The sequence below is a fragment of the Cheilinus undulatus genome, linkage group 17 (genome assembly GCF_018320785.1).
Source record: "Cheilinus undulatus linkage group 17, ASM1832078v1, whole genome shotgun sequence".
NCBI classification, from domain to species: domain Eukaryota; kingdom Metazoa; phylum Chordata; class Actinopteri; order Labriformes; family Labridae; genus Cheilinus; species Cheilinus undulatus.
In genome coordinates, this window is record NC_054881.1 from 36154375 (window position 1) to 36180719 (window position 26345).

The window sequence follows — 26345 nt, forward strand, 5'->3', positions numbered from 1 at the left end:
TCTGCTTGTCAAAAAGGGAAGTTTTCTCTTTTTGCTGATGCCAAGTTCCCACTCATAGAGGATTCATGTAAATAATAAAACAAAGACAGCGCTCCAGAGTGTCCTGAGAGGAATTTGGATATAATTAAAGGCATATAAAGATGATATGTTAGTTTCTTGTCCTGCAACACCACTGTAGGTCTCCACTCTTCTGCCCTGTCTTTGAATACACTGTGATGACAAATATACTGACAGTGCACAATTTGAAAGTGATAAAAACAGCTTTTCAAGAGCTACCAATTTTTGCAGACTGTCTACCAAGTCCAAGGGAACATTTAGAGCTTCAAGCATGTGGGGTCTATTTATTAATGCATGTGAACACCCTGTCGTAATGAAGTAGAGAGGAAAGCAAAATAAATAAAAAGACAGAGGAGAAAACTTTCTCTGCAGCTCTGAGAACTCCAGGGTAGAAATTTGGGGTAAATCCGCTGCAGGACTGTTTGATGGCGATGCTGCTCTCTAATTTAACACAGATATGCTGCCAGCGGCTTCTGCAGATGTTGAGTCTGAATGAGCTGCAGAGAAGAGAGGAGAGGAGAGGAGGAGGGTGCTGAATGAAAGAAAAGGAGTGGCTTTATATATTCAGTCTTATATAAAACACACAATGAGGATGACCAGGGAAATATGTTTTGTCATACTGTGAGTGTGGAAAATAAATGCATCCAGTCCTGTTTTGTGTTCAGAGGCTGTCAGCTAAATTGCTGTGGCTAAGGCCTGAGGGTATCTGGGATGGGAACCCCAGCTGCAGAGGTTGTAGCTCATGTCGCCTCACCACAGCTCTCGGTCTCTCAGCTGTTACAGAAAAGATTGACTTGATATTTTACTTGAAGCATAAATCAAAATTTCTACGATTTTATCTGAACATCATGTAGATTTCTTCATTTAATCTTACTTACTTTGAACTAAGGATAGAGCACATTAATGAACACAAAAATGTAAACATGCCAGATTTCTATCCTTATCATTAAGTTTAAGTAGATAAGGTGCTATAGGAGGCAGGGGTTCAAGTGCTGATCTACTGCACAACATAGTGTAACGCATGTCTGAATTGCTCATTTGCCCTCATGCTCCTTAATGTAAAGTGTTGGTGAAATTGGACATAGCCCTACTGCACAGCATTTACATAAAAAGATGTGTTTTACAGGGTTAGCATGCATGGATGTGCTTATGTATGAAATATAGCACAGGAAAAACACATACAGATGTATTTATGTACCAGAGGTTGTATTAACTGAATATTCTCCATCACTGACGGATTTTTTTTTTGAAGGATGACCAAGAATTTTGAAGGCTAGCCATCATTCTGACGGACTGCATTGATGAGGATGAACCTGCATTTTAGCGCACACACAGAGACAGATGCATAGACCTTTCCCATTTTGCACACATGGACTATCAAGGAGGTTATTTAATCTATTAAAAAATCTTGTAGCCAGTGGGCTCTCTCACTGACCTCGACACCGTAGATTAGCGAAAGTGTGTCGATCTCTGTCTCTGACAGAGACCTGAGAGGCTACTGGAGGTGTCTCAGGGGATACAGGGATACAGGTCGGTATGCTGACTGTTAAGGCCGTTGCTCAATGAGTCTGTGTCATGTTGTTCTAATCATGTCTGCATATTGATGCTGAAATTGTCATTTTTGTCGTCCTGTTTTTCGGAGCAGGTTCGATTTTATGCAAAATTTCGTATCAGTCTAAATCATTTAAATGGATGATTGATGATTCAAAACAGTTCCTGCTGCTTCCTCCTTGCTTGCTCACTACCGCCCAACCCTTCTCTCTCTCTCTCTCTCTCTCACACCGAAACCTCACTTTAAACACAAAAGTTTGACTTTAGGCTAAAATCACAAGGATTTCTTGATTGGTCAGTCCCATTACAACTGCAGTACTTGTACAAGCACAACAGCTTAATCTGGTCTGATTTTCTTCCAAGCAATTGGCTATTTTCAGTTTTGCAATCACAAGTTTAGTTTATCTCTTTACTTTTTTATTCTTTAGAATGACCCAAAGGCGGTCATAATAATGGATAGTTTATACATAGATAATTTGTCAAGAACAAGTGAGTGAAGATCTATTATGTTGGGACTTTGGAAAAATGTGGGGATCTACTGCCCTAGAAGACCACCAATGGGTTCCAGAACTGTGATTTTGCAGATTTTTTAATGCTCCATTTGGGCACAATAAAACACAAGTGGATAATCAGATCACAGGAACAACCAGAAAGTTTCAAAACTAAACTCCAACCTGCACCGAACCCTTAAACTCAATATACTTTGATATAGTTAATCTTAAAACAGATTACTCCCTCTATGGTCAGTCTTTGGTTTTCAACAGAGCATTCAGTCAGTTTCAAAATATACAATACAAAAGATGCACTCCCTGTTTTAAATCTCAACCCCTTTATCAATACAAAGTCTCAGAGGTAATACATCTGATGGAAGTTATTCTCACTTAATATTTGGTTGTTATTGCAGGATCTTGGAGTTCCCATGTAAACTCATGAATCTCCTGTGATCATGTGATCTCTTGACACAGACTAAATGGAAAGTAGATTCTACATTTCTACATTTTTATGTAGAATCTGGCCCTGAGATTGGGTCAGGTTAAATGCTTTTATTGCATTAATCAAACTTAGTTATGCAAAGTGCCGATTTACTGAAATCTCATTGACTGTACCATCCAGTTCCTTCAAATAAACTTTACATCTGCTGTCAACAAGGTACAGGAGTTCTTTGTTTATGTTTGAGGTTGTCCCTGAAGGACAACATATGCAGCCTGATTCTATTTTGGTGATTTCTTTTCATATCTGCTGTTTAGAGGCTAGAAAACTTTGTGATTACAATTCATTCTTCTGATGCACCAAGTAGTTTGTGCTGAGTTTCTCTTGTCTAAACTAATTTGCATCAAAGGAAAGGTTGAAACCTTTTCAAACCAGCGATCTCTGACAGTGTGACTGAAAAACAGAGGCAGGCAGGCAGAGTATGCACATTGTTTATCTCGCTGTTTATTTTAGTGTAAAATAAATGCACTGGTTTTGAGGAGATAAGTGAAGCGTGCTGAATGGGATCAGCAGGAGAAATTACATGGTGAGATTCAGTCTAACTGACTACATTGACTACATCTGTCTTTTCTGCTCTCTCCCCACTTTCCTTTTTTTCCCCTCACTGTCGCTGCTCATATCCCATCACGCTGGTTCAGACCCGGCATCTCAGGGCTTAGCCTGCAACAAATACAGCCCACCAGAGAGATTAGAGGGCTGCATAAGCCTGGGCTAGAGCCAGCTTCACTCTCTATCTGTTTGTCTGCCTCAACTTTCTCCCATAGATTTTTCTAACTAATGACCTTAGAGGGCTGAGGATGGCATTTAAGCAGGCATTTGGGAGATGCACGTCCTGGTATGCTCCGACTCATTCTAAAGCGGCCTTTTGCTAGTAAACACAGACACAAAGTATACTCCTTTTTAAACTATGCATTTTAATGAGAATTACATGAGCAGCATGTTTGGTAACTTCTTTATCTGTATCCTTACTGATGCAATGAGACAGGTACCCTGGATGATGGCCTTTATCAGGCCAGTTTTAAAATATTTTGCTGCAGGAGTCCCTGGTGGTCCATTCCTCTTCACAGGCCAAGTCTGAAGAAAAGAAACTTCCCAGCATCCTCTGCCAGACTGCAGTGGGCGTGACATTTAGCTATGCAAAAACGAATGCACATTATAATATGAAAAAAAAAACCAAACAAAAAAAAAAAACGGCCAAGCAGAAATGTCAGAAAGAGAAACAAGCATATGCTGCTACAAACAAACCAAGGAAACCGAAAGACCTTATTTTTTATGTGTTTCTTTAGCAGATGCACATGCTGCTGTCAGGTTCTTGTGTAGTCAGCAGAAATTCAGCCAACTAAAGCTGGTCAATTCACAGCTGCAGGGTTAAAGCTGGATCCAAATCATTGTTGAACACAGTGCCTATAAAAGTATTCACCCCTTTGGACGCTTTACCCTTTACAAATCAGTCATGGTAAATATCATTAGGCTTTTGTAATAAAATGTCAAAGTGAAAACAGATTTCTATGAAGTAGTGTCAATTAAAAACAAATCTGTAATGTAAAACAAGTGACTGCATAAACATTCACCCTTTCAAGTCAATGTTAGTAGATGCACCCTTGATTGCAATCACATCACTGAGTCTGAGTAGATAGGTCTCAATCAGCTTTGCAAATCTGGACACTCAAATTTTACTCAATTCTTCTCTGCAAAACTGCTCTAGCTCTGTCAGGTTTTATGGGGATCAGCTGTGAACAGCCCATTTCAAGTCCAGCCATAAAATTCTCTATTGGATTGAGGTCTGGGATTTGACTCTGCAACGCTAGCACATTCACATTGTTGTCTTAAACCACTACTATGTTGCTTTCTCTGTATGCTTTGGGTCAAGGTCTTGCAGGGAAATAAATTGTCTCCCAAGCTGTAGTTCTCTTGCAGACTGAATTAGATTCTCCTCCAGGATTTTCCATTCTTTTTCAGCATTCATTTTAGCTCCAACCTTTACAAGCCTTCCAGGGCTGGCTGCTGAGAAGCATCCCCACATTATGATGCTGCCACCACTGTGCTTTACAGTGGAGACAAAGCGTTTGTGTTCATGTGGCTTGTTTGGTGTCCACCAAAGATAGCATCTTGTCTGATGGCCAAAAAGCACCACTTTGGTAAAGAACATTTTTTCCACTTGATCATGGAGTCTCTCTACGCGAGATTTAATCTAAGTTTTTTTCAACAGTGGCTTTCTCTTTTCCACTCTCCCATGAAGCTTTGACTGGTGAAGAATGCAGGCAACAGTTGTTGCCTGCAGAGTCTCTCCCATCTCAGCTGCTGATGCTTGAAGCTACTTCAGAGTAGTCATAGGTGTATTGGTGGCCTCTTTCACTGGTCTCCTTCTTGCACAGTCACTCTGCTTGAGGACGGCCTGATTTAGGCAGATTCACACGTGTCATATTCCTTCCATTTTTTGATGATGGATTTAACTGAATCCTGGAGGATGTTCAGTGCATTGAAAACTTTTAGTATCAGTCCCCTAACTTTAACTTTTCAATAACCGTTTCTTTGAGTTGCTTGGAGTGTTCCTTTGTCATCATGGTGTAATGCTAGCCAGGAATATTGATTAACCAGTGACTGGACCTTCCAGACACAGGTGTCTTTATACTTCAATCATTCGAGACACATTCACTGCCAATTTTTTACTGCAACATTAAAAAGGGGTTTCTTGTAAATGTTTTTTTGCCAAAAAAAAAAAAAAAAAAAAAAAGGGATGAATACTTTTTGTAGACACTGTTCTTGGCCGGGAGGCCAGGGGTCAAATGCAATCATGCTATTGTTAAAAGCTACCCCAAGATTTTTTCCTATCTCTGACAATTTATATATATATATATATATTCTTTTTTTTTTCTTTAAACTTAAATATACAGTGCTGAACAAATTTATTAGACCACCTGTCATATTTGTCTCAGAGACCATCCAGCATCATGAAGTGCTTTAATGCAGACTCTTTCATTTTCAGTGAGCTCTCAGCGTTTTACCATTTTGAACAGGAAAGAGGGATTTCAAACTGAATTCACCCAAATTTGAGCCGGCTCACTGGGCTTCTCTGAGAAGTCAGAAATTAATCAAGCATAACATTCAACCACTAAAACTAATTTTTCTGTTCAGGAATACAAGTAAATAACTATAATTTGACATATTAATCAAGAAATAATAATGAGCTTTACTATTTTTCCAGTTTTTTGTAAATCAGTAAATTTGAAAATTCATGGATAACAATAATAACTGTATTTTAGCATTAAAAATATCATTTGGGTTAAAGAGCTTCTACATATTGGTGTATTTACCATTGCAAAAACATAGAAAATGATTTTGATAATTACCAATGCTGTTAATTTAGGGCAGCTGAGGCATAAACCTTACTTTGGGTGGTGGTCTAATGAATTTGTTAAGCACTGTATGTTTGTAAGGAAGAATAAAATTGTGATTCAATCCCTGTGAAAGATCAAGTAGAGTGATTGTTAAAGGTGCAAAGATTTATAATATGGGGAGCATAAATACGTACTCAAAACAGCTTTGAAATCCAAGAAATGGCTGCTTTAAGTATGACTGTATATTCTGGAAACAGCCGCTGAATCATGCAGGACAGACAAAGGTTACATTCCCTGAAGCTAGGTCACTGTTACAGGAAAAAAAGTACAGCTTTAATCCAGCTTTAAGCTCCTTAAATATTGGGTCATTACTTTTTTCATCCCAATCGTGTAGTGATGTTTTTTTAGATAACCCCAACAAAATAAAATACCCTTATCTTTGAAGCCTTATGTCCCTTCGACTGTAGCACATGCACACAAAATACTACCTGACTATTTTCACAGGCCGTCTAACGTTCCCTAAAACTGTCCATTTTAATAGAGACACAGAAAATATCTTTGAAGGACACTGTTCTCTGATGCTACAAGTGTAGTTAATCATGTAGCACCAACACAGATCTATTAGGGAGCAAAGAAGTTCCTATACAGCGCCCTAATGCTCAATACCCAGCAGAGACTACGCAGTTCGAGAGCATCATGTGTTTCATTAGTTCAGGTGATTAATGAGCGCTTCACTACAGTGTGGGCTGCAGAGAAAATTGAGTGTCTCCATTTTATCTACAATCATCTCTTTCCTCCCTCAACTCTCTCCCTCAAGCTTATAAATGAAAGCCTGTGTATGCAATTAACACAGTGTACATACTGTATGGAAACATGTAATGCAAGTATGTCCAAACCATGCAAACAAGAATCCTTTCATGAATCAGAAAGGCATATGTTTAGTTTCATATGCCCTGCAGTACGTTGGGTAGAGAGGGGTGGGGGATTTGCTTGTTGCACCACAAATATTAACATTCCCAATCTGTTGTGTTGCGCTACAGCAAATAGAAGCGACGCAACTTGGAGAGTGTTAATAAATCATGATTATGATGCACCATTGGCTGCAGTTTCCCTCGGCAGCCAGTGGATAAACTTCATCCCAATTCTGTCTGTGGGCACACCCTGCATGATGATACAAGTCGTTAGGTAATTATACAGCAATTAAGATTCTGATAGGAGAAACAGCAGGTTGGTCCGCCCTCCTGGTGACAAATGATGAACAGGGTGTCTCTAATCGACTAACTTTGATAGTTCCCCTTGACCTGAACTTATGGATTTATGGAGCGCCTCCTTCATTTGTTTGTTTTCCTCCTTCGTTTTTATTAAAGACAAGCCAGCAGGCCTTCAGAATTCGACATGCAGTCATCATCCATTTGAAAAGGAAACGCTAATTTTACCCAGCTAATGCTATTCAACCTGAGAGCGACATGCCAAGGGACATAACACACCAGGATTTTTCATCCGTGACTCAGAGGACACATGGAGCTCCATATTTAACACTCGTTCATCTTGTGCCATGTCATATTTTTAAAACGACCCAAGAAAAGTATGTGTATATATATGTGTGTTTTTAAAGAAGTCCTCACTGTTTCTGCAGACTTGTCAGCGGGGAATAGGTCCTTAATGCTTTCCAGCTTAACCTGCTGAGAGTAAACATACTTTGTGTGATGTAAAACAGTTAAACAGCCTCATTAATAAGTAATGGGGGGTTCCTTATAATAGCACAGAACACAAACACATTATGTCAGGCTGCTTTGAAAACTCTCCTAAATTCTGCGGCTTTTAATCTTTTTAAAGAACAGGAAGAACTAAGGTGACTTCTCATGTTATCTTCAGGGTTTCAACAAGATTGCTGCCTAGTAGGAATGGGCAGTAATACGGTTATAACACATCCCGGGACATTCAAAAATAGCCACGGTATTGCTTTACTGTCATGAAGACAGCGCTGCATAATAAGTGCACTTTTATCAAATATGCCTTGAGAGTGTGTGTCCATTTCCAGCACCGCTGCCTGTGTGTGAAGATTCTATAAAAGTGGTGAAAGAACTCCTGGCTACTTTTGCAAACAACAAACACATGCATATACCAGTGCATATATCCAAGGCACCGATGGCACAGGGCTGGCATTGCGGTGTGGCCTTCTGTAGTCAAACTATATAAGCCAAACTGTTAAACATTCCCCAGAGCTAAGATGTGATCCAGGAAAACTTGAGTTCTAAAGCACTTTAATTCTTCTTTCTAGGTGTGGATAAGTGATGACAAATGATCAAGTTAAATAATAATAATCTCACATGCATCCTGCAGCAGCAAGGCCTGACACAATTTAAGCCTTCAAAGGTTTTTAAAAATGTTTCAACTTATCTGTTTCCCTTTTCATGTAAAATGTGGATAAAGTTTATCGGTACTTGGTGGTTATTTTAGGTGCTGAAGTGGTCTGTAACGTATACCCAAGCATCCTGTGAAGTGAAACCGCAGCTGGACGGAGCTCACCATTGAAGCACCACGTGGAAATTAATAACATTAATTTCCAGGTCCTGTATGATGTAACTCAGTTTACCAACTGTGTAATAAGGCTGGGCAATTAATAGAAAATTAGATCAAATGGCCTGCTGCAACTTTCAAATCGCAGAAGGTGTAATATTTCTTTGACCTGAACTTTGTGTTGAAATACCTATTTTAAACTTCCTTTTGCAGCTGAGATGTTATGCACAATATATCATTCAATCATTTAAGTGCCCCTTTTTTAGAATAGTCGACAAAACATCCTATCTTCTTAATTTTTGTCCTTTTTTTTAATTCAATATGAGAATGACAAAAACCCTCAATGCAACAATTCAGAATTCAATATATTTTAAAAAATGTGTTAAGCCCATGTTTAGGAATAAAAGAAAGTTAAGGAATAACAGTGTCAAATCCCAATATTGGGGGTAAAAATCACAATTTGATAATTTTAAAAAATCTTTCAGCCCTACTGTGTAAGCGCAATTTTTAACTATAAATCACTTCCAGCACTCCTGTAAAACTTGCCTTATAAACTTTTCTATTTAAAGACCCAAAGCATTTTGATAAAGGATTGAATGAAATATCAGTGGGGGCGCATGCTCTGCTTGCTGATACAAGACGCCAAACACTGCACATCACCACAAAACCAACATCCCACTGTAAAGCACAGTGGTGGCAGCATCATGCTGTGGGGATGCTTCTCAGTAGTCAGCCCCAGAAGGCTTGTAAAGGTAGAGGGTAAATTGATTGCTTAAAAATATGTGAAAATCCTGGAGAATGATCTTATTCAGTCTGCAAGAGAACCACAGCTTTGGAGAAGATTTATTTCCTGCAAGACAATGACCCAAGGCGTCCAGCGAAAGCTACACTGAAATGGTTTAAGACAACAATGTGAATGTTCTGCAGTGGCCGAGCCAAAGCCTAGAGCTCAATCCAACAGAGAATTTATAGCTGGACTTGAAATGGGCTGTTCACACCCAATCCCTGTCAGTCTGACAGAGCTTGAGCAGTTTTGCACAGAAGAATGGTAAAAAAAAGTAAAATTGCAGTGTCTAGATGTTCAAGCCTGATTGAGACTCAGTGCTCTGATTGCAGCCAAAGGTGCATCTACTAAATTGTGACTTGAAGGGGGTGAATATTTATGCAGTCACCTCTTTTACATTACATATTCTTATTAAATAGACATTGTAGAAATTTGTTTTCACTTTTAAAAGGGTATTTTTTGGTCAAAAAAGCCAAATTATATCGACCATGACTGATTTATAAAATCAGTAAAAGGGTAAAACATCCCAGGGGTTCATGCTTATTATATTATCCACGTAGCTTTACTGTTCTCTGCATTTTTGGGCCGTTTTAGAGTGTTTGATAGGATACATTAAAAATATTAGAGAAGTTTGCTGTACCCATGAAAGACAGGAGGATACACAGAGAGGAGAAACTCTCTAACACAGAAGGGAGTCAAGGACACTTAAAACAAAGTCAAGGTGAGTGGGGAGAACAGGTGCAAAACTAGCTGAGAGGAAGAAGGAAGCCAGGGAGAGGCTGACTAGTGAGTCTGGGGAACAACAGGGAGTAGAAGCGTGTGTTTGAGAGAGAGAGACATCTAGATTGAGAAGAGACATAAAAGACACAGGAAATCTGCAAGCAAATTAGACATCATTAGCCAAGAGGCGGTGAACAAGTCTAATTAGAGGGGAGGCAGGCAGGCAGTGATACCAGACTTGCTTCCGGACCTCAGTGGCACACACATCCACACACAGTCCTATAAACACACACATAGACCCAAACATAACACACTCTCACAGCCAAAGCTGGAGGCACCTCCTAACTAGGTCAGATCTCCGATACTTTAAGTCTGAGGGTAGGAGGGAGAGATAGAGAGGAAGAAAGAGATTGAGGAAAGATAAAAGATGGAGGGTGGGACCTTGGATGGGAAAGTCGTCTGCTCACGGTGAGATGGAGGGACGTGTTAAAAGCTGTGGGAATGAGATAGAGCAGAAAGGACTCAAGGAGGAAGAGTTACACATAGGCATCAATAACAGCAAAGGGTTTGACTTGTTTACACAGCCAGCAGCTGCTGTTTTACTCCACTTCTTTAGGAAAGGTTGCATTTAGGGTAAGAATCTGAAGGAAATCTGCAGCTGCTGCTGTTATCTCCTGTTAAATAACAGGTGCATTAAATACACTCCTCCAGTTTAGCTCTTATTATAAAGATTAGTTGTGTGAAATGAGGATATTGGCGCATTAGTGCTGCCATCCAGTTCTCAGTTTGAGTGATGGCTTGCCAGTGCTCCTGAGGGATGACTGAGTTACATTCCCTTGAAGCAGCGGTGACTGAATGGAGAGATGCAGAGAAGTGCTTCAGTCGAACAGCCAGCATCTCTGTCTGTTCCCCGCTGCTCTCTCAGAGGCACTGTGACAGAAAATATTGTCTCAGCAACCTCTGATGCTTTTTCATCTTATGTAACAATGGCTGTATAATTCAGATGAATGATTTCATTGCCTTGGAAGTAACTTAGATCAGTTTAATATTTTAGAATAATATGACTGCTGTGCTTCCTAAGAGAGCAGAATTGGCTGGAATGCCAAATACAACTGTTGGTAAAAGTTTGTACTTTACGTGACTTCTGAAATGGTTGGTCATTCTGTATATATATATTTGTATATATAAATCATTATGTGTTAGTATAGCTATCTATTTGATGCTAGGAGTTTAAATAACATGACACAGACACATTTACTTTCCTTTTTTAAATGTATTCCTGTGGCTGAGTATTGCACCCCCTTACAACACAATACAGGTCTAAGAAACGGGAAAAAACTGACTTTCGGTTCCTATCTGGGTTTTCAAAAGCAGAAAGATGTCTTTAAAATGACCATCTGATAGCAGCAAAAAAAAGCGAGTGAACCCACACAAACCCTAGTATTATAAAATGGCCAACTTGGATTAGTTTTATTATCTTTGGTACAAGGTTTGGGTCCATGAAGCTTAGCATTAGTTCATGCAGGACAGAATAGTCATATGCCCAGTCATAATCAGCTGATAGCCAGCTGATCCAAATTATTGCCTCCCAGCTCCCACAGCCAATAACAGTTCTTTCTGTCAACATAGTGGTGCATTTAAATATGTCGTACTTCTCACAAATCCCTGCTTGCATTAATGCCGATGAACCACGCTCCTGCTGCTGTAGCTGCTGGCAAAGCTTATACTCCTCCACCCCAGCCTCCTCCTTTATAGCATAAAGCCAGTTGCACCCTCAATTTCAGATTAGGGCTGAACGATTTGCAAAAATCATCTAATTGTGATTTTTTTTCCCCAATATTGCGATTGCATTTTAATGTGCGATTATTATTAGGTTCCTCAGGTTCGTAAGCAATTAATCCATAGTAGCATGAATTTGAATATGAGGTTGCAGCATAACCTGGCACGCCAGATGTATTTGTTTCACACATCCATCTGGTACACCACTCATACACAGTGTTTGGGAAAGGGCAGAGCCTTTGAAAAATAAAAATCTCGGAGGGTGATTGGATGAACGTTCTGTCTGTCACATCTTTATGGGCCAATCAGACCAACAAAACACGTGCTGTTGCAGCTACTGAGCTGGGCCCCTATCGAAGGTGTAAACTCCATAGAGAACTGCATAACGCAAACCATGGCGACTGTAGACATGTCAGTACACGACTTCTGTCTTTTTGAAAAGAAACCAACTCACTGCTGTTCTTTGTTCTTCTTTTAATGAAGAAATGGCGTCAAGTTCTGATAAAACTTAGGCTCCAGCAGCATCCACGCTAATGTCTTCCACCATAATTGCACCGGCCTCTCGTTGCTGCTTGCATACATCACGACTTCACTGCACCCGAAAGTGCTGCCCCTTGTCGCTGATTGGTCCTGTCACTTTCTAACCAGGACCAAATGGTTCAGACAGGAGCTTTGCAAGATGGATTCGCCAGTGAGAAACATGGAAACAGGCGTATTCATCTGCTTTGCAAGGATAGGTGCAACAAGCTTTAAGCTATAAAGGAGGAGGAGGGGTTGGAAGAAGGTGTGGATTAGTGATAAGTAAGTCGTTTAAAAACCCAGCTTTGTTCTTGTTTTCATTAAGAAAAAGATGAAAATAAAAACCAAAAAGGGGGATTTTTTGTAAACCACTCTAAAAAACATGACACTTGAAAGTTTGCATAATGGCATTTTTATACATTTCAAATTAAATATTGCACATTCTGTGATTTGTGAATTGCAGCAGGCCATATTGCATTTTAATTTAATTTGCAATTAACTGTCCTGCCCTAATTCAGATTCATGCAACTATGGATTAATTGCTTTTGGACTAATTTTACTGTAATCAGTACACAGTCCTAAATGTCCTAAATGTATCTGTCCATATGGGGGTTTCTAGCCATGGGCTCCCTGGATAGTCAAAGCATGCTGCTTGACTAACTGTACATCCATATTGCAATAAAATGGTAAAATATATGATCAGAACGTTCCTTGGTAGAATTTTATAAAACTCCCAATAAAATGTTCATAAGCAAGCGGTAGGTTAAATTTCACAATCTTTGCCAGTCACAGGGGGGGGAACACATTCTGTTGAAATTTCTAATAAATAGGTTATTGAATAAGCCTTGACCCAAAAGCTCTTGATTTTACACATATCATACCTTGTTAGTGGAAATTCTACTGAAGCTCAGAGTCAAGTGTAAAGTTTAATAAATGACAGGTGCCATTTTTTCATGGATGGTTAGCTGATTTACAAGGTGTAGCTATTAAATAATGAGACTGTGCTTATGGGGATAAAACCACGTGGATCACAGTCACACTGAGTATTATAATTCATACCAAATTCTGGGTATTCACACACAACTGCTGTAAGTTTCCAATAAGTGACTTCTTTAGTTCACTGCTAGCTACTGATTGAAGTGTGTATATTTTTGCTAAGGCTCTGGAAAATGATTAGTTTAAAAGTTGCATGAACTTGAAACTTTTGGTGAATTGAACAAAACAGCAGCACTTAACCACTTGAAGGCCATGCACATTATGTTCATGGCTGCCATGACTCCTTATCACAAATCAACACCTACCACTTAAAGGCAATACATGTCAGGAAGGACAGATTTTTAGACATTGACGTCATGTTGGCTGTACTAAAATTGCAATGAGAGGGGTGACGAGGCTTGCAACAACAACACAATACAGAATAATATCCATTGAAGTTAGATGAAACTTGGATATATCATTCTTGAAAGGTAAAGGACCATGGTAGAGACTGTGAGGGGTAAAGACATAAAATCACAACATTAGCACCTTTTCTGTCTCAAACTGGAGAATATTTAACAGCAATGCACCATGGTTGAATTCACACCCCCAGAAAAAAGCAGTAAATAAAATGTACATTAAGTATGCATTGATTGATTCTGTAGAGTGCGTTTCTTTGAAACTTGACTCTTGAAAGCTGAAGGTCTAAAGCTCAGGCTGATGTACTTTCTCAAGTGTATCAAAATATATTTCAGCTTCATCAAAGCTCCTTCAAAGCCATAAAAGACATTGTTCAGCTGTTTTTATGGGCAGTGAAGCACTCCTTGTGACTAGTAAATTGACTTTGGCAAGTGAAGCTGATGGAGTTCTCCTTTAAATATCAAATGTTCTGCACTTGATTTATGAATCCCTTTTAAGGGCTTTTTTAGGTCACTGAAACAGACACTTTGTTGAGTGGTTGTGAGCTCAGTTTGATCATGTTTACACATTTCTGTAAAATAATCTTTAATTACCTGTCTTGGGATGGCAAGTACCATGCTGGTGGCAGTTGCATGGCACACAGGCTGAGAGAGGCCCCTTTCCAGGGTTTTCCCTAGTGTATCCCTGGGCACACTGCTCACAAAACTGGCCAGCAAATCCCAAGGGACAGGAACAGGATTCCACCCATGGGGCAGGAGGACCGGCGGGACCAGATGAGATGACAGCTGAGGTCAGGGTTACCCTTGCAAGCTGTGATGTGTCTGAAGAGGATGGAGGAGAAAAGACATGAGGAGGGCTTATAAAGGTCAGTAGTAAACTGCTAATTGTTGCCTCAGAGGCTTGTTGAAGTGTTTGCGCTGGTATCCTTTCTCTAGAATTAGCAAAATGTGTTTTGTGTGCATAGATGTGTGCGTGGGTTTGTGTCCGTGAGTTTCTGTCTTGTTAAGCAGCAGGTTATTAGCATTTGTTACAGCACTGTCCCTCCCTCCCTGTCTCATTACAGGTTCTGGCCTCTGTCTACAGCTTACAATCACACACCTACACACACACACAATAACGGATTCATCCTCCCACACATGCCCATAAATGCCACACATAACGCTCACTTGCACACATTCCTGTGCACGAGTGTGAGCCCACACATACACTCATCACCTAGGGAATCTTTGATATAGCAAATGAATAAATCACTTCAGCAGAGCAAGACAAAAGGAAAAGGAGGCAGAGGACTTGGTGGAGGTATGTCAGGCGGGTTGTTCCTATGGGGTTGTCAAGATCCCTCTCTCCTTACATGAATAGTGATAGGACAGGCCATCCAGAACCAAATCCCTTTCTCTCTGTTCACTCTAAATCACTGACACAGAACACTGAATTGCTTCTCTCCTTTGCACCCTTCTGTGACTCTTTCACCCATTGACAGCATTAAGAGAGGATGCGTAGATTGAAGTTATAAAAAACACATATATATAGAAAACTTTATGCCAGGTTGTAAGTAAAAGGTCAAAAAAGATATGCGACTATTTCTTTTAATTTCATATCTAGATAGAATGGTGACAGACAAGAGATCAATACCCAGAAACACTGATAGCTAAATAGTTGACAAAAATGGAAAGGCAGACAGCTATCCCGCAAGAAAATTAGCTAGCAAACAAAGGCAAAAAATAGCCAAAAGGCTAGCTAGACAGCAAAAGAATACAAAAAGAAAAAAAGGACACTAATAGCTACATAGAAGAGTCATGAAAAGATAGCTAGCTAGCTGACTAATTCATTAATTCATTCATCAGATGAATGGATGGATATAAGTGATGCTCCAAGGCAAATACTTTCCCATCTGGTTTAAGGCCAAATTATAATTCTGTTTAGCCAATAAGGCTTTTAGCCAATAAGACTCTGTAAACCAACTTCACATGGTAAAAGTGCAAAGTTGCTTTGCAGAATGGGGCTAGCGTTAGCAGTGCTAGCACCGCCAACCTTCAATCCTCAGTGCAGGTTAACGTCCACATACCTGAGCTGAATATCGTTACTCAGTGACTCGGTTATATGCAAGTATAACCTGACAGCCTCTAGAAAACTTTATCCCCTATTCCTGGATTAAAATAGTGCTGAACTGTGCTGTTCTCATGAGATGCTATCGGTGCTATCAGATAGGGGTTGTTTATATTGGGTTAAAAACCACTGCAGCAGCAGCATTCATTTAGAGCACCTACAGTGACTATTAGTAGTGGGAGGCTGCTTTACAAGGTTGTCAGCCTTAATTGATATAATAATGTTAATAATTAGTTTAAGGGGCACGCAGATGGCCTAGCTGTCTAAAGCACTACCCATGTATGTGGGCGGCCTGGGGAGAATCTGGCCTGTGGTCCATTGCCGCATGTCTCTCCCCACTCTCATCCCATTTCCAACTCTATCCACTGTCCTCTTCTGTCCAATAAAGTCACTAAAAAGCCCAAAAATATATCTTAAAAAAAATTAGTTTAAGTATACAGTATGAAAAATTTAGCCACTAGGGGGCTCTCAATCAAAACAACAACAGGGTGAGTCAGACTGACTCTGCCCTAGACTGCTCAGCTCCACTCAGCTCTGCTTTTTGCTTCTTGTTTTGAATTGAGGACTCTTCTCTCCAAGAAATGCTCATCATAAGGTGTAAACTGAATACTGACCTCCTTTTATCATTTATTAATTTCAATCTGACTGCGTCCTGGTGAATTAGAATCGTCTATTTCAATTCAATTTCAATTCAGTTCAACTTTATTAATATAGCTCATTTCATACAAATGTAGACTCAATGTGCTTTACACAAGATTAAAAACAAACAGTAAAAGCAATAACACCCCCAATCCACACACACACACACACATCCCACCCCCCACAAACGCATACACACAGAATACACATATGCAATACAGTTTATGTTGTTCTTTCTGTCAGGACAACATATCCAAAAATGCAAAAATACTGCAGGTCTAACAGTTAAAGGCATGAGCGTATTTCTCCCTCATTTTTGGAAACTAATTAATGAAAACAGAACATCAGTTTTCTGTCTAGTTACTACGCCTTATGATGAGTGTTTTTTTGTAGAACAGAGTCATCGGTTCAAAACTAGAAGTAGTAATGAGAAGAAGGCTGTGAAGGTGGGCGGAGCAAGGCAGCGCTAGTTTGAACTGTCCGGGTAAGACATGAGTGTGTGGTCAGTTTAAGTGATTGAACTCACAACCCATGGCAGCCTCTTAAACAGGACACGTCCTGTTGTAATTATAAAAATAAACAATTTCTTTGTTAATGAAAACTTTAGGAAATATTTGAGATTCTGTACGACCTCGATTAAAAAAGTTATTTAACACAGAAATGGTCACTTTTTATATTAATATAGCTATTTCATTGCAGAAATTTTGCATCTTATATCTTTAACCAACTCGTAATTCTGGCACCAATTACAAAGAGAGCTAACCCAATTAGCTGGCTAATTGCATGCATCCCTGATGGATATAGATTCAACTTTTAAAGATCTGTTAATACCACCATGCAGCTGACAATCATCTAGTACAAAATAAAAATTAGGTGCAAAATAACACACAGAGCTAAAAATGGGTTAATGGGGGGTTAAGGTTTTGAGTTTTACTGTTAGCCGGTAGCCATTAGCTTGGATATAGCTGTTGAAAAGCAGCAGTTCAATCAGACTTTGACCACATTTCCTGTCGCTCTCATCAGCCCGTCATGTGACAGGCACAGCTTTTGTCCATTCACCCTCTAGGAATTTTTGAAAGTCCTGCCCTTCCCAAACACTTTGTGGGACGTTGCCCAGATGAATGTGAAATATATTCCTGCAATGGATTTCAGTGTGTGAGGTTAATAATGGATAACCTTGCAGCATAAATAACAATGGCACCATGGAGAATAAACACCAGAGAAGAAAAACAGAACAGAGACTGACAGAAACTAATACTCATGCTTATGCAAAACTCATGCCAAACAAAAAATCAGACTGAAGAAACCAGGTGTCTTTTAACTTGATTGATAGAGCTATAGATAGCTTAAAAGCCACAGAGCCAGACAGATACATATTTAGCTTTCAAGAGGGATAAATAAAATGCTAGACAGCCAGCTCCCATCATTTTCTTGACAAACTGGATATAATAAGCAGGACTGACTATGTTTAGTCAGATAAGAAAGAAACCAAATACAATGGTCTTAGAAAGTGGCAGAACCAGAGGAGAGGATGGACCTTGACTTCTAACAAGTCATGATTTCTTCAGTGCTGATGAAACCTAGTTCATTTACACCTCTGAGGGATAATCAGCAGGCAACGCTCTCGTCTTTCCCTCTTCCTGATGAGGCATGGCCTCTACCCTTTACTCTCCTCTGCCTCCTGAATTCTATTAGCCCATTTAACAGGGGAGAATGAGCAATTAAAACAGTTTTCAGACCCTGTACCTTACATTTCAGTTAATTAAAAAATATTGTTTAAAGTCAGGCAGAGCAAGTTCTCCTCATCAATCCTTTTTCCAGGAACTCTGTCAGAAAATGTGAGGTTTTAATACCCGGCAGCTCCCTAGCCTAGGATGAGTTAGGTCTCTTCAGGTACCCAGACACTCAGCCATTAAGCTGCTGACTTCTAATAAACCACCAATACGACTACCCACACTCAATTTTTGATGTGGAGAAAATGAAAGGCTGTTAGTGTGACTTCTGTCAGAGCCTTGTCTTTATAGTATAAAGACAATGTTGTCATTAAAATAACACAGCTCTGTTGTCAGAGAGTGTGCACAGGGAAATTTAACGAGTAAAGGAGAATGTGAACAGGGGAGCGGAGAAAGATGAGAGGACAGCTTTATGGGATTTTGAAATTAAAGTTTGCCATGCAGCCAGCAGCGATAAGACACTTCTAACACTGTTTGAGAACGTCTTTGAGACCTAACACAAGTCATTAACAGAGTTTCTCCTCTGTGATGTGTAATAGATGCAGTGTAAACTGTGTGTTTGACTTTGTTTGCTCGTTTGTGCGTGTGGGTCGTTACAGTAAATGGTTGGATGGAAACTGTGTGGCATTGTTTCTGTTTCTGGATGAGCAAACTTCTGTGCACTTCATCTCTGGATGCACAGGCGTAGTCTGTGTCACAACGCCTGAGAATCTATATCAAACGGGCCGAGTTAGTGTGAGAGAGCTGGTGATTTTGACCAGCTGTTCTGTCTTACTGGGGCTCTAATCCGTTGTAATACCTCTCAGATCCCAACTGTAGTTTACAATGCTGACTATCTGATAGAAAGAAGGAAGGACATGATGATAAAAGAAGAGGAGAATTTAAAGAACTAGTCCCTGACATCTGGGAATAAATGTCCTCTTTTTGAGCTGAACCACATTTGGAACAGTTGAAATAATTTCCTGAATACAAACACTGAAATTGTTTCAGCAACAATCTTTGGAGCAGGATTCCTTTAGATGTGATGAGTTTTTCTTAGCTTGCCAGAAGGTCGGACCATAGTGTACACACAAAGTTTGGTTCCAAGGGCTGTAAGAGAAATGGACTAGAAGCCTCCCTAAAACATCCTTCCTCTTGGAAAGAAATTGGGCAGTATCAGAAATGGTTCATTCTTCCAAAAAAATGGGGAGCTGTGTAATTTGCAAATCTCATCAACCCCATATTGCAGGGGTTTTCAAAGTGTCTGAGAGTGAGCCTCCCCTAAGAGAAAATCAGTTGTCTGTGGACCCCCACCACCATGAAAAACAAGATAATGAAAATAAAACTATTTTTTCAAACACTTATGTCTCATCTTTTAACATTTTTAAATTTTGTATGTTTTTTGATATTTTGATCTGTGTATGTCTTTAAACATCCATCTTACCAAGGCAATCAGTTATTTTGTTTCAGTAATGAGTTAAGAGTGAATACTACCTGATTTTTATGCTTTATGATCTGTTTTAGTGGGATCTGTTAGTTTGCATCTATGCAGTTGATGCAGGTTTGCATAACTGCATTTCATCCTCCACCTCCAGCCTTGCCTAGTACATTTGGTGGCAAAAACCCACACATGCATTGGGTGTCGTCTTGTTGACGGCACAAAATGTATGTTACCTTCAGTGACCAAAATTCCTTTAACTACCTGTCAAAAACTCTCCTTGGTTTTGGTCACTAGACTTAGTGCTTTGTCTCTGTATGCCCCTGGAGTTAACATAGCCTTATGCTGTCATCAGCGTGTTCATCTTTGCAAATTAAACACTGTGGCTGCTGAGCATCATCAGGACTAATACATTAAAACCAAACTTTAATGATCGACTCTATAGTGTAGTTTCTGTAGTTATTATAAATCTGTCCATTTTGCCCCGCAGACAGCAGAAGTTAGCATAGCAAATTACCTTCTGGTTTATGGTACCGCGCCTCCCCTGAAGTCCTTGGGCGCCCACCAGGGGAGGCCCACCTCAAACTTTTAAGACCAGTGCCATATTGTATTCCCAACGGGAATTACCAACTTTACAATGTTGAAACTGAGACATTTTATCATGGGCAGCAACGCATATCAAAAAAGTAGTGCCAGGGTCATGTTTACCATAGTGTAGCATCCTCTCTTATTTTTACAGCAGTCTTTAAATGCTGGGAAGTGAGGAGCAGTTTCTGCAGTTTTGGGAGAGGATTGTTGCCCCTTTATAGTCCGACATAGGATTCTAAACCAAAACAAACAAAAACTAAGGAAATTTACATTTAGTAGATTACTTCTTTGTTGTAATAATGCTTATTGGCAATAATTCATGCATTTGAGGGATGAGCAGCAGAATTGAGTATGTGAGTTGCACCTATAAAAAAGGTTCCCAATCTTCTCAGCCAATGCCAAACATCTCATTCTGCCAGTGACTTTTTTTGGTGTTGTTTTGTGGATTGGATGATTGAGGTCTGAAGAGACAAGACATGATGGAAATTTAACAAATTATTCATTTAACAAACAGGAGCCTCAGTAGCATGGTATCCCCGTCTTCAACCAGGATTTGTTGCAAGTCAGCCAATGTGGTCGTGTTGGTCACTGTGGTAAGTGTTCAATGGGGCTGACGTCAGGACTGTTGGTAGACTATTCCATCCTCTCAACTCCTAAATTCTGAAGGTAGTCTCTGACAAACCCCGCTCTGTGGTGGCGAGCGTTATTGTCTTGGAGGATAGAGTTCAGTCCCAGACTGTGGAGATATAGGATTGCCACTGGTTGCAGAATCTCATCTGGATATCTCTCTATATTCAGATTGCAAGATTCCAAGGATGACAAACCTCAAAAAGATGTTACTCTGAGCAGCAATTACCATAGCATTGTCTGCGTCTTCTTCGTGATTTGACCCTTTGATACAAAAGCAGTAGGCAGAATCTGGACTCATTGCTGAACATAACGTTCCTCTACATGTTCTGGTTCTAGTGCACGTGTCGCAGACACCAGTGCAAATGGGTCTGGCGGTGAAGGGCCTCCTGGCAACTCTATGGCTACATTCACACTGCTCGATCCTGATCTTTTTTCCGAGATTCGATTTTTTTGTTTGCCTGTTCACACTGCAGCTGACTCCCAAAAGATCAGATAAGTATCTGATTCAGAACCACACACAAAAGTGGCCTGGATCTGATTCAAAAAGGTCAGATTCAATGTAACTTGCACTTTTCACACTGTCAGAATAGAATCAGATACGAGTCACATGTGAGCAAAAAAATTGGATTCAGGTCACTTTAAACTGCAGTGTGAATGTAGCCTATGAGACTGGAGATAGGCTGTGTGCAGTCTGTTGCAGATTGTCTGGGCGAAAAGCCATTCACCATAACATCCTGCAGACCTTGACTGTAAATCTGTAGAAGACTGAGGAAACCTCAAAACAAAAGTCAATAGCAAGTGTTTGGCATTGGAAGAAAATATTTGGCAAATTTTTCATGGGCACAACAAATGCATGTTTCTTGCAAATGTGGCTCCATTTAAAAGGAAAATAAACAGACCTTCAGCAGTACAAGATTTATTACCAAGAAGCATTGTAACAACAAAGAAACAGTCTACCAAACACAATTTTTCTTACTTTTTGTGCTACGTAGGTTTAGAATCCTACATCAGAAAAGAATGGGACAACATTCCTCTCCCAAAACTGCAGTAGCTGGCCTTCTCACTTCCCCCAAAGAAATCATCTACCAAATACAACGCTCCTCTTAAACGTGACGCCTACCTGTATATTCGACTAAAAGCTCGAATATACAGAGGAGGAGAGAATCCTTTGAAAACAGTCAAATTCCACACATGGTCATTGTGTTAATGGGTGTGATGTGAGCCTGATATTCTCTCTACAGCATGGTTAACATTAAAAGCTAGTTCCGCCAGCCTTCGTTCCTCTTTGCAAATTAATATCATGCTTTGATACGTGGCCTCTTTCACTTTGGTTGAGAAGTTATACGTGAGTTCAACTCTCGATAGCCTACATATAACTTTAATTCCATTAACTACTTAAAAAACTGTCATACTGCACTGTTCCTACTACATGCTAACAGCTTCTTGTGTTTATGTCCGGTAAAGTGGTAGGGGAAAGCTCAGACAGGAAGGCAGCAGTTATTAACTGAAACTACAGCAGCTAATAGGGCGGGAGGTTCACTGCAGTATGAAAGAGCATTATAAAATGGGATTTCAACACCGTGTATATAAAAAAAATCATACTTCATTAGCTTAATCGACTCATAAATCTTATGTCGGCTAAATTCATAAACAAATTTAACAGTTTAACTGTGTGCATCCCTACAGGAAACCTTTGCAAATTGGACTTTTCCACAATATTCTAATTTTCTGAGATTGTGGATTTTTGATTTTGTGAGCTGTAATCATCAAGATTAATTTAAAAAAAAAGGTCTTGAAATATTTTACTTTGTATGAGATGAAACTAGTTACTGGAAGTTTAACTTTTTGGATCAAATTATGGGGGAAAAATGAACATGATGTTCTATTTTTTTTTAGATGCACCTGTATATAATGCATGTATTAATTATGTTTATCTGCACAGTGTGCCATATGACACTTTAAGGAAATGAAATTCAAGTGTAAACAGCCTTACACTTGTAACTGTGTTACATGAAGAGCATGGTAAAATGTTTGCTCATAATAAAACACACACACATACTCACAAACACAGACTTACAGTTGTGTCCTCCAGCGTTGCTAATGCTGAGTGCTGTCAGGTTGTATAAGAGATGTTGGAACTCAAGGGCAGTCAATGAAGGTTTAAATCTCCTCTCGTTTTCGTGGAGCCTAAAAATGAGAAGACAGAAAACACATGATTAATATTTTATATATGCGGGGCTTTCGAATACAAAGAGACTATGATAAAACATCAACGGCGCCACATTTTACAGGTACCAAAGCTGTCACGGTGTGGCTGATTTATGATCAACTGTAGAAGTTTATATTGCAATTTAATTACTCCCCACAACTAGGAAGATAATGAATGCCCTGTCACACATGTGCTTGGTTTTTAATGGAAATCTATCCGCAGCACTTACAGCAGACACTGTGAAAAAAAAATGTAAATGTGCTGACTTCAACACATATCCAGGGTCTTGATCACTGAGCTCTGCCATCTGCTGAAGGATGTTCAGTAAAACCAGGCTGCGCAGCTGACATCTGCCTGTTTTACTCCAGGTAGCATGAACTCTCTCCATCTTGATGAGAGGTGCTGTGTCAGCTCCACGCAGGCGATGTTGTGCTACAAGATTTTTCCCCTGTATCCCGTGAAGGTCCCAAGGGCGAGGAACAGCAGCATGAAAAATATATTCATGTACCATGATCCTCATGAATAGACACAGGGAACAAAATTACAGCTAGTGCTTCCTAAAAGTTGGTTTCAAACAATCAATAAGTCTCACGTTCTAATAAAACTTTTAGTGTGTTACATTTGCTATCAAATGTTAAAGGATTTAGGGACAGGTTCTCCTGAGCCGTATGAGTTAAAAGGCCCATTAAGTTTTAAATAATAAAGAACTAACTGACTGTTAAACACACTGTTAATACGGCTGCATAGATTCCCAATACCACAGCACTACTGCCCTGATGAAATATAACCTACGAAGTACTAAATGGAAATGTTGAACAACCATTTATGATCCCCCTGCTGCTTTAAATTAGATATTCAATGTTTGATATTAATGCTGTTTGTTGAAACATCTTATGAGGGAAAAATCTTTTACTTTCCTAATTATTAGGGATGTTCCGTTACCATTTTCCCTTCTGATACCAAGGTGTTGGGTATCGGCACTGATCCGATACCAGTGTGAACTTTCTGGACTGACTGTGCAGACTAGCAGATTATTTAAGACCTATATTGGACTCAGAACATCACAGCATATCTGTGACCCTAAAGTTGTTTTTCTGCTGATTATTGAGTTTTACTGCTAAATATTAAAATAACAATAATAAAGGGGGCTGCATCACAGGCACTCTATCTCTTTCTTGCCATTATGCTCTATTCAGGCAGCATCACATGATTACAGAACAGCCTGCCATTGGCTGACCCTCACAGAGGGTAAACAAAAAGACGGTTAGCATTCGAGTTAGCATCTGAGCTAGTGGTAATAAATGATCATAATTTGATTCGAATGGAAAAACAGACGTTTAATGTTGCGTTTACAGTTGTGGATTTATTCATTCAAGTCAAAAAAAGTCACAGGTATTCCAGACTTGCTGAAAACAAAGGCACAACCGCTAGTTTCAAGAGGAAAAACAAGTAAGAGGCAGCGATTTATGGTTCAAAAGTTAACTAACTTTTGATAAACTCTGTCACTTTCTGTCATGTACAACAGCATCGGTCTGGAAGGCATTTTGACGATCACATTCAGAGAAAAATTGTCATGCAGACAACATCTTTGCTGTTGCAATGGGTCTTTCAGTTCTTCTTCGCTGCTCTAAAAACAGTAGCTCATGCATGCAGTGCTCTCCAGTAGCAAAGAAGAATTGATTTCCGGTTTATAGTGCTAACTTTTAGCATGTCTAAAGAAGCAAAATATAAAGCTAAACCAAATGGTATTGGATTGGTGCATAAACTTGTGTACTCGCCGATACCAATACCTGCATTTGAAGCAGGTAGATACTGGTATCGAAATCCGAACAACCCTACTAATCGGTACCTTGTCACTGTCACTGAAGTAAAACATCATTCTAGAGCAGGGGTTTTAAACACCTGCTTTTAAACACCTGCAGTAATGTGGTATACCATGGGGAAACTTTGGGAGGCTTTAACAGTAACAAAAAAGTGGATTCCACCCAGTCCTACCTCAGCATAGTATTTTCTATCTCCTGTGGCATGACAAGTTTCCCACCCACATCTACATGCACGCCCCAGTCCATAACACCCTTTAACTGGTCTGACTGGTGCCGGCCTAAAACCTTCCTGCATTGAATTTCCCTCCCTCATGGACAGACTGAACAGCAACTTTCTCTTCCCGATAACAACATGAATTCAACTGTCATCTTCTGCTTCCGATACCAGCTGTAAAACTTTTCTAAACCTGGCCATGCTGCCATGTGTACCTACTTTGTGACAGACTCATCTTCCAACCTGACAGAAAGTGCATCAAGTTGCTGTCCCGCAGCACAATAGGCATGACGGGTCCCCGTCCACTCAATGGAAAATGAGTGACTTTTGAATACAGTGACTCATAAGTGTTGACATGTTGTTGTAATATTCTTGAAATAGTTGTGGCTGTAATATCATTTATTGTGAAAAGTAATGGCCTTGAAATACACCCTTGTCCTGTTTAAGCTGAAAGGAGTGCATAGGAAGGGTATTTCTAATGCTGTTTCAATGTCCTGCAAGTGGTCTGACTCAGTCTTGATAATAAAGGCATTTGTTACAACTTAAAAAAAACCCACATTGATAAAGGGCACCTTAGTTGAAAGTGGTACCTAATTATAATAAATGAGGCTTGTAATTATAGGAAAGAACCACAGACGAATAAAACTCCAACCTTTAGTTTGTTGACCGTATCCGCCAAAGTCAGACCTTCAATGTGTGGATGTACAATGGCCCCTATTTAATTAGGTCAACCGTTCTCATATCATTTTCTAAATGCATCATTTTGTCCATGGCCTCTGTCTTAGCATTCACATTTAAACTGTACACTTGAGAGCATATCTGTGTGTGCATGTTCATCCCTGGCTTGCCACACAGAGTCATCCTTGTTCCCTGGTCTGACATGTAGGCATGGTAATAAAGAGAGGCAATTACAAACTGGGCCTCAAAGCCATGGTAATGGAGCTGGTCAGACAGCGATAAGCAGAGTGTGCATGAAAGTGAACAAACTCCAAGTCAGGCTTTCCCTATGGAGCGTCAGTGTCCCTTTTAATCAGCACCAAGCAGAGCGTGGAGAGCCACACTGTAATTAAGCCTGCTCCACCGAGGATGAGGGGAGATCATCAGGAGAGAAAAGCCCAAAAGAATACTGGACACACGCACACACACGCATGGGTATCCTTATTGAGAGCACAGATAGAGATGCATGGCGATCAAGAGAGAAAGACATTAATGAGTGTGAATGAGGGATGGAGAAAGAGAAACACAGGCATGACAAAGCCAAGTAAACATGTTCATGACAGCTTAATTAAAAGTAGTTTCAAAAGTAGAACATGTATGGGGGCAAGTTATTGGC

The 26345-nt window shown here is 39.8% G+C and overlaps 1 protein-coding gene across 2 annotated transcripts in view; it reads right to left on the reverse strand.

Moving 5' to 3' along the window:
* The window catches only part of lamc3 (laminin, gamma 3), a 217703-nt gene that overhangs the window by 40777 nt on the left and 150581 nt on the right, over nt 1–26345 (reverse strand). For both annotated transcript variants that reach the window (XM_041811014.1, XM_041811015.1), the window contains 2 exons: nt 22844–22953; nt 14247–14474 (listed from right to left, as the gene is read on the reverse strand). In XM_041811014.1, coding sequence (XP_041666948.1) covers nt 14247–14474; nt 22844–22953 — 338 coding nt within the window. The remainder of the gene's footprint in view (nt 1–14246; nt 14475–22843; nt 22954–26345) is intronic.